This window comes from Stylophora pistillata, chromosome 13 (genome assembly GCF_964205215.1).
Source record: "Stylophora pistillata chromosome 13, jaStyPist1.2, whole genome shotgun sequence".
In the NCBI taxonomy this organism is placed as follows: Eukaryota; Metazoa; Cnidaria; class Anthozoa; order Scleractinia; family Pocilloporidae; genus Stylophora; species Stylophora pistillata.
In genome coordinates, this window is record NC_142531.1 from 295,186 (window position 1) to 304,435 (window position 9,250).

Here is a 9,250-nt window from a genome sequence, read left to right on the forward strand (position 1 = left end):
CCGTAAAGAAGCGTCATAAAAAGACATCCGTGCTGAAACAAAGGGTTGGCGAATAATTTTCCTTTTACCCCAAGGAAAGTGCTTCCATTTTAGTAAACGAGATATTTAAAAAATTTGATAATATCCGAGAAGAAAATTGCTTCTCCGTGGCCGTGTACACTGCTCGACCGGCCGGCTAAACACCTGTTGGACACCAGTTGGGTAAGATGAATACAAACCGTTTATGACTTCAAACCAAAGCATGCAACCAGACACGACTGTAATTAAAGCATAGGCCTTTTTATGTCATGGAAAACTAAATGGTGAATGTCAAGTGTGAGTTTGAGCGGGAAATTGTCACTTGATCTTCATCTCTCTCTGGTCAAAGAGGCGATGAGGCCACTACATCTGTCACTTCTTAAAATAGCATCATTGTTCATGGCTGACCTAAGAGAACATAATCCCAACATGGTAGAAAGTTTTGCATCGTGTATCCAAACTCAGTCGAGTGGATGCTGATTGCACAACACTCCCATTGTCTCGCAAGTAACATCTCAGTCAGCGGGGGTAATGGCCACTCAGATCAACACTGTAACGGCGAGTTTGATAGGTCTGATGATGTTTTTTTTATTCACTGCTGAGATATATTATTACTATGGTCATCATATCAAGCTCGTTATTTCGAGAAGATCACTCGAGAAAGGTAAAGAATTGACGCATTTGGAAGTCAAATTCCCTAAAAACTACCACGCTACCGGGAGACTCTTTCTCCCTCACAGTAAGATCGTGGAGCCGTTTGAAATTTGGTTTACTTCAGAATTTAACAGAAGTCGAATTGACTACTATTACGGTACGTGATAAAATAACATGTTCATATAACACTTGGTTTACCTACTTACTCTTCGATATAGCTTCTGGACCTAATACGAAAACTGTTGATGATAGATTGATCTATAAGTGTGTGGTTCATTTTTTGTCTTAATACTGTTTGAGTGAGTAGGGTGGGCGGGGTCCGCGAGTGAACTTAAGTTTTACTTCACCTGTCAAACCACTGAGATATTAGACTCCACTCCTCCATGGATACCAGAATCTACCTGTGATATTTTGGAATTTCAGAGGGCTATTAGAGTTTTCCACCAAGTGAGTTTTAGAAATAACCTCAGACACACTAGGAAAAAATTGCGCGCTTGGCTCATCACACTTCAGCTTGAAACGCAAAAAGTGACCACTTGCTTTGGTTTTTCTCAGACGTGATCGGTCCATTATTCTGTGTGGAACTACATATATATCCTAGGCCACATTCCATACTACCAGTAACTGATACAAGAGAGCTGCAATGACAAGGCACTAATTTGGATGTAAAACCACACGCCTTCCTAGAACCCCTAACAACAGGAAAAATGATTACCAACTTCTTATACGTGTTGCTGTTGTTTTTTTCTATGCTTTAAAGGCACGGACAAGACATACCAAAGGGCAGACCTTGGCGAGTATGGAGTGACATTCAAAGTAGTACCAATGTACACAGAGAGAGATGGTAATTATATCGGCTGCTGGAAGCTGGAGGGACACAAAGGATGGCCGATTATACCACAACCTATTGTACCAAACATGACCTACTTTACGGTTAGACTCTTCAAAACCAATATGAAACGAATGCCATGCGTGTTGCTCAGCGCTCTATTCTCTCAGTACTCAAACGCAAGATTTCCAGTGGGAAGTTTATAAAGTATTCTCCGATATCGGGTGTTTCGATATGATACGAGAGTTGTTTTAGTGACACAAAACATGTTGCTCTTCAAAGTTTTCACGGCACCTTGTCTATACTAGGAAGAGCTAGTAAGCTCAATCATAAGCAAGTTCCAGTGTTTGACTGCAATCACTATAACATCGTTACGGTGGCCAATTTACCTCTTCAACTTGGTTGATATATCCAAATTAAATGCAATCACTATAACCTGGCTCTTTTACAACAACATTTGACTGATCTCTTTTCCCCACAGTACGCGGGCGAGGAAGTTTACATGGGCACGCCTGTCACCAAGTGGGAATACCGCTACCTCGTGTTTGACATGCTGAATACTCACACTCTCCTGGTCAGCAAGATCGGCCCAGTCCGTCCCGTGCGGTATGAGATGAAGGGTTATGACAGTCTTATGGCGAGTTACTATGATAACTATGTGTTGGAATACATCTCATTTGAAGAATGGAAACCTGACTTGGAAAAGTTTGAGTTACCAAAAGGTCAGTTAGTGTTTAGATCCTGCAGTCTATGATCATCTTTATCTTCCTCTTGATTGATCAGTTGATATGTATTCAATTATATCGTTTAATGCATCAGTAATCTCCCGTCAAGACTGTTGTCATTTATTATTAGTAATATCATTAGTTTATCAGTAGTCTCTAATCATTGTTGTCAATTCTAGCTTTTTAGTTCTCTTGTTACTTTTAGCTGTATTTAGTTGTATCTATTTCCTGTAAACATGACCCGCCTAGATTAGCTTAGCTACCCGTGGGCATATTACTGTACTTTTATCCCAAAACAAAATAAAATGTATGTATGTATGTAGGTATGTAGGTATGTATGTAGGTATGTATGTATGTATGTATGTATGTATGTATGTATGTATGTATGTGTGTGTGTGTGTGTATGTGTGTGTGTGTGTGTGTATGTGTGTGTGTGTGTGTGTGTGTGTATGTGTGTGTGTGTGTGTGTATGTGTGTGTGTGTGTGTTTGTGTGTGTATGTATATGTATATGCATGCATGTATGTATGTGTGTAACTATTTTTATTTTACAAAACTCGTTGAAAGTTCCTTTTTTCTTATTTCTTTTGTTTCATTTTGTCATTCGAAATGAAAACTCGCTACTGTTGCTCAAAAAACCTCATTCCCTTTGTCTCTCTCTTCTCCTCGGAGAATACTTAGGGACTTTGAGAAACAACGATGGCGACGGCGACGGCGACGGCGACGCCAAGGAAGACTTCGATTAAAAAATGAATTTCTACTCTTAGTTAGAATTTCAAAAATGGCTGCAGGAGCTTACTGTCTCATACAGCGCCACAGCTCAACTTCAGCATAACGTATAAAGTAGCCGTTGAGTTTCAAATGGAAATTAAAATAATTTGCCGTCGCGGTTTCGGTTCGCAGACGACGCAAATTTTGGCGATTTCACGTTGTTGTTTTGCATAGGACAGCTAAGAAATGTATAAAGTTTAAAAACGCAAGTGCTGAGCTATTGTTCTGCCAATCGGATCTCTTGTTTTTCCACGTCCTCGTTGCCGTCGCCGTCGTGGTTTCTTAAGGTCCCTATTAATGAGTACCGGCGATGCACAGGGAAAACCTCGCGAAATGCTGGGATGGGGGGTGGGGGGTGGGGGAAGGGGCTGGTATTCTCCAAATGACCAATATTCTATCGGAGAAGCAGTTTTCACATTTACTTAGTACTATGAATGGATTAGTGGGTTTGTGAGAGCGTGATCTTAAACAGTATTTCAGCTCTATGCGTAAGTACCTGTTTTCACGGGTACAACTCTGTTGCAGATCAGTGGTGCTACAACTGGTCACACACTGTGGACTCGCATTTTGTATCAAATCCCATGGGTGAGTTTATGTCTTACGGAGAAGACCTTGTGGATGAGATGTACCACATTTACAATCAACATCATGGCAAGGTCCATGATTCCAAACATGAACACGTGAAGAGAAAGCGCATTTTCCGCCATAATATGAGGTAAGAGTAAGGGTAGCACAAGTTTTCAGGATAATTCACAAAGAGCAGTAAAGCAAAACCAACTGAATCACAGATTGCCGCGCGACATCTGTTTTATACCCACTCTGTGATCTTTTTTTCTTAAGTGTGAATGGCGGTGTGATAGTTGTGAAAGGTAGTTTGTCTCCACTGTTGCTTTCCTTATCAAGGAATGTGCAAGATTTTGATCATTGCTTATTATCTATCCTCAGAGACAACACTGTGAAGGTGTTCATTAAATCATCTTATTTCCTGTAGGTACATCAGATCAATAAACCGACAGAATCTTACCTACAAACTGGCTCCCAACCACCTGGTGGATCTTACTGAGGAAGAATACGACGGGCATGGAGGTATGGAAAAAAAAAAAAAGAAAAAGAAAAAATTAACTTTAATAGCTAACACAATTACTGGTAACCCAGTAGTTTACATTGTGGGCTATAAACAAATAATTCAAATTGAACATAACATTGTTAAGAATCCCAACTGGCCGGAGGCAAACCAATTGGCTATTTACAAGCATGGCCGAGGATTTGAACGCGGAGCCACAGTGAAACAAATTCAGGTCGTGGTCAGGGCGGGACTCGAACCCAGGAGCGACGGATTGCGAGTCCGACACGCTGACCACTCGGCCACGCTGCCCTCCGTATGACAGATACAGATAGAGATACAGTTTATTGTTATGTACTATTTACAACATTTATAACATCAACAGTGTATACAAAAGGAAAAAATTCCATCAATTAACAAGAAAAAAAATATATTGCAATACACAGCCAAGATAAAATGTGCTCAGTGACCAAAGTAGCCGAGGCTTTCGTGTTGGTCACTGACACATACAAATAATTGACACGACACATCAGTCAATTACAATAGACATCAAAGAAAAAAACTGAAGTTACTAAGTTAACATATTCAATTAATATAAAGGTAAAGTTTAAATCAGGTTCCCTTGATCGAAATGCAGCACAGTGTTTGATGCAATTCAGATTTGAGCAGTACGATCAAAGTGTTCAGGATGACTGACTTCCTATCAAGTGCAAAATTAGTCTGATATGCGCAAGGATATGCCCATTCATTTGAAATCTGGTAAACTCAGGATGACGACAAATGTAATGAAATGTAATCAAGAGGTTCTCCACTTGTGATTGTGGAGTATAAAGGTCATCAATGATGTTTACTTCGATTTTCTCTCGGTGATTTACAGGGGCCAACGAAGATAATAGTACTAAACATGAGGGAGGCGTTCATTTGGAAGAACATGAAGCCCATAATAGGATGACGTCGGCACCAAAGGCTACTGAGATTCCAGATGAGTTGGACTGGAGAGATTTCGGTAGGAGATGATCCATTCTAAAGTTCTTAGTCCCTTTGTCAAGATGCTTGCATATTTGCATCTCAAACTAGTGCTTTACAAGTATTGGGACTATGGTCAGATTTCCGAGGATTCGTCTAATTTAGGACTGTTCCATTTTTTTTGTTTGGTTCCGTTCTATTTTGGTTCGCACACTCATGCCCAAACAGAGGTGGTCACTAAATGCAGACATGACCTTGGCATACATAACGAAACAAACTCAATTTGTTAATGATTTGTTTTCAGGTGCAGTAACACCAGTTCGGGGCCAAGGGATCTGTGGTTCGTGTTACGCCTTAGGAGCCGTGGGAACCGTGGAGGGAGCATATTTCCTGAAAGTATGAGTCACCCAGCCGAATTAATTTTGCCCTTGTCTTTTGTTCTTCATATCAATCATACCGCCTAACCTTTTGTTTTGCGGTTGTTCTTAGACAGGTCGACTTCTTGAACTGTCTGCACAGCAGATAGTTGATTGCTCCTGGGGGTCTGGGAACCACGGCTGCAGGGGAGGCTGGTATAACAAAGCACTCAGTTGGATTTATCTGCATGGAGTAGCGAAGGCAGAGAATTACGGGCCTTACTTAGCTCAGGTAACGGCTTCATTCGCTTGTTTTTGCGCATTTCGCTTTAGTATTGTAAAAACAAATCCAAACTAAGGATTACTACTTATAGCCAAAAGGAGTCACCTAAATCAATCACAGAGCTTCAGTCATTTATGAAATGACAAAAAATTTCAACTGCTAGGGGACTTTATATTGTTAATTATAGGAAGGAACGTGCGAGACGATTGGACTCAGAGAAAGGATCAAAATCAACGCCTTTGCCTTTATCCCTAAGTACAATAACAGTGCACTCAAAAGAGCCATTGCCAAGTATGGTCCTGTCTGTGTGTCCATCAATCAAAAGCCCCTTTCTCTGAAGTTTTACAGCTGGGGAGTCTACGATAACCCCGAGTGTGGTAAGTTCCTGCTGCATTTGTTTCCTAACTCTTGCTCTTTCTTGCAGACAACCATAATTAGTCTCATATCGAGCGTCATTTTTGTTTTGCACGTCGGCAACAAATCGCATGCTATTTGGAATGATAAAGTAGAGTGGGAAGGTTCGGGTGTTCGTGCGCTTTTTGTGATTGGTGCATAGAAGTCGGAAGATCTTCGCGTTCCATAAGTCGTAGCTCTCATATACCAGCAGGGCACGTTATCCATGAAATCTTACTTTTCTTTGTCGATTTGCGCTTCAGATAACAGCTCTACACTTCACACGGTTCTGGTGGTTGGTTATGGAAAAGAGAATGGAGTTCCTTATTGGTTGGTAAAAAACTCGTGGTCCAAGACCTGGGGAATTGATGGTTACATCAAAATGGCCTGGAAAGGCAACATTTGTGGAGTTACAAAGAATCCTGTGGTGGCAATAATGAATCACACTACTTTTCAGTTTCCTGTCAAGGAAAAAATTAGTAACTCTCATCCATTGAATCCTAAGTCTATGGGAAGGAAAATACATGCAAGGCATAGGCCAGGTTACCGTAAAAACACTAGTGGAGCTAGAAGCAAGTCGATCTCGTCTGGTGATAAACGCAATAGGGAAAGAGTGACTTCTGTTTCAACTGAGGACTACTTAGAACCCAAAGACGGGAAAAACAAAGAAAAATCTGTTGAGGTTATGAAATCTACGAGAACTTCAAACAGAAATAAATCAACTGAACTAAAAGTAGATAAGAATGTAAAGGAAATGGTTGAGTTGAACAGAACAATTGATTCAAAACAGGAGGAATTATTATCGGAGAGCGTAGATAAAAGCACAAGAGAGAGTACCAACATGGATATTTCACCACCTACCTCAAAGACACACAAACTTTTTTCAGAAAAAGAGGACAAAAATTCGGATAGGACTTTAGAGATTAGCAACTCACCAGTAATTTTGGAAAATGATTTTCACGAGGGCTACGATGTTTCTAGAAGAGAGTATTTTTCACCCTTTAATAATCGTGACTCGGCTTATAAATATCCAGAGGAGAAAGACGAGTGGATTCAAGGGAAAACCTACACCGAGCCAAGATATTTCATCCCCTCATATGGATACACTGCATATAATTCGTATCCAGTGGAGTTGGCGACACCCTATGATGAAAGTTATGAATTGGGGAGCGATAAAGATACGTGGTACCCTAGCAACAGGAATCAGTGGCATCTTAGCAACAACGCCGCTCCAGGAATTGATACTACAAACAATAAAATGCAGAATGATATAGAGACCTTACCACCTCAATTGGTAACAAAAACACACGAACCATTAAATGCAGAAGATCAAGGCATGATTAGAACAGAAATAAAATCAAATGCTTCAACAATAACTACAGCAGCTACAGCAACAGCAACAACGAAGAGAAAGAAGCAACTTAAAAGCCGACCACGCCCAGTCAAACCTGCCAGCCATTATACTGGTAAATTACAAGAAATTTATGATAAACTTGAAAGGGTCATTGCATCCAGCCTGAAAAAGAACGCAAGACTCCGTGGTCAACGATAGTGTTTTTACGCTCGCTACTTCAGACGAAATTTGGTTTTGCGTATCCTGAGTAAATTCTTCCTTCCTTTTTTTCACGTGTTTCTTTTACAGTACCTTTTGATTTCTCCTTCATCACTCATCTCTACTCCCTATTGGGTTATTTTGTAGTCTTTCGGAGTTTTCCTTCTCACGGAGCTAATACTTTGTGTCCTACTTCAAGTTCAAGGTAGTTTCGCAGGTTCCTACAAACGAATCAAAACGTTTTCAATTCGCTCCTGTAGCAAAAACATGAATGATAACCAACAAATCAACCCAACAATTCCTGGCTGAAAAATACTAGACACAACAATTACCAATTATCAGATGAAACCGACTGAGCAGTATATTGCTGCCTACACGAGAACTGACCAGGCTATAAATGGCGGCCAGAAATGCTCTTGTAATTCATTAAGAAAACTGACCAGTTTGTTTTAAATGTAACAGTGTGATCTCAGTTGCGTGAATGTTTAGTGAATGTTTAGAGTCTTAAAAGCACATAATTTCTATATTTTTTCTCATCTTAATTTATTTAAACCTATCAAATGTGTATAATAAGGGAACAAATGTGAATATTAAAGTTTTATTTTTCAATGAATTTTAAACATATGAAAGTCATATATGTGTCCTGCGGTTTCATGAAACGTATGAAAGTAATCCTCGCAGTAATAAACCCTACCTATGTGGTAATGGAAATAAGGCCTCAAAAAAATTTTTTTTCAGGCCTTATCTCCACTACTACATTATGAGGTTTATTACTGCGAGGATCACTTTCACAGTTTTATTTTTGTTTATACAGTATTCTTGTAATCTTCTGTAATTTCTCCCTATTACTTGGTAAGAGAAAATTGTCTCGTACGATTTTCATTTTCCATGGAACTTGTATCATTCATGTATCTAGTTTGATTCCCATACAATCAGGCCGTCGTCATCCTCAATCAATTGCCTTATGCGTGACCCCAATCAAAGTCGTAAACATGTCGAGGTGAAAAGGAAACTATATATAGTATGAAGAAAAAAGTCGGTATGCTACTGTCCGAATAAAAACAAACAAATTTCAATTTATTAAGACAAAAAAAAAAAAAAAGCAAGAACAAAACAAAGAACAGACCTAACGGTGTAATGAAGACAAGTAAAACTTAAAATAACTTTGGTAACGTAAGTTTGATAAGTGGCTGTCCAGCCAGTAATTTGGTTAAAACCTTATGAAGTAGAATGGTTTTCTTCCTTAATGAAGATGGCTGAGATTGGATTCGCTCCTCGCTCGTTTGATGAGAAATGTTGTTATTTTGTTGCAAACAACGTGAATGTAACGTAACACTGGTCTCGCACTATCCTTCAGAATCATTCAAACCACCTTTACGTTTTAGAAACAAGATAGTCGCTGTAAATGATTTCTGGCATATCTGACTGATTCAGGTCAGGATGCGTAATCTTGCCGCTAGACATGACGCTAAAAATCTGTCAGGAAAGCTCTTCCGTGGCATTGTCGATGACATTATTCTGAACCTGGCGCGTCCTATCCTGCGATCCAAGATTCTAACGGTGTACTCCTGACACGTTACAGCATTTGCGTGTTCACGACTTCCGTGAAAGACTGGGACTTCTACGTCAGCCACGACCTCTC

At 39.9% G+C, this 9,250-nt stretch overlaps 1 protein-coding gene across 1 annotated transcript; it reads left to right on the plus strand.

Annotated features, from left to right (window-relative positions):
- The first annotated feature begins 36 nt into the window (after positions 1 to 36).
- Positions 37 to 8,221, plus strand: LOC111334659 (counting factor associated protein D). Its single transcript, XM_022940466.2, has 10 exons — positions 37 to 829; positions 1,433 to 1,605; positions 1,983 to 2,223; positions 3,521 to 3,710; positions 3,987 to 4,081; positions 4,936 to 5,064; positions 5,329 to 5,420; positions 5,514 to 5,672; positions 5,851 to 6,040; positions 6,320 to 8,221. The coding sequence occupies exons 1-10, from the start codon at positions 550 to 552 to the stop codon at positions 7,606 to 7,608; spliced, it is 2,838 nt and encodes a 945-aa protein (XP_022796201.1). The 5' UTR covers positions 37 to 549; the 3' UTR covers positions 7,609 to 8,221.
- Positions 8,222 to 9,250: the final 1,029 nt, after the last annotated feature.

Coding starts and splice junctions, on each gene's coding strand:
- LOC111334659 (XM_022940466.2), top strand. CDS start 550: ATGGCCACTCAGATCAACACTGTAACGGCGAGTTTGATAGGTCTGATG. Junction 5,673..5,850: donor ACGGGCCTTACTTAGCTCAG/GTAACGGCTTCA, acceptor TGTTAATTATAG/GAAGGAACGTGCGAGACGAT. Junction 6,041..6,319: donor CTACGATAACCCCGAGTGTG/GTAAGTTCCTGC, acceptor TTTGCGCTTCAG/ATAACAGCTCTACACTTCAC.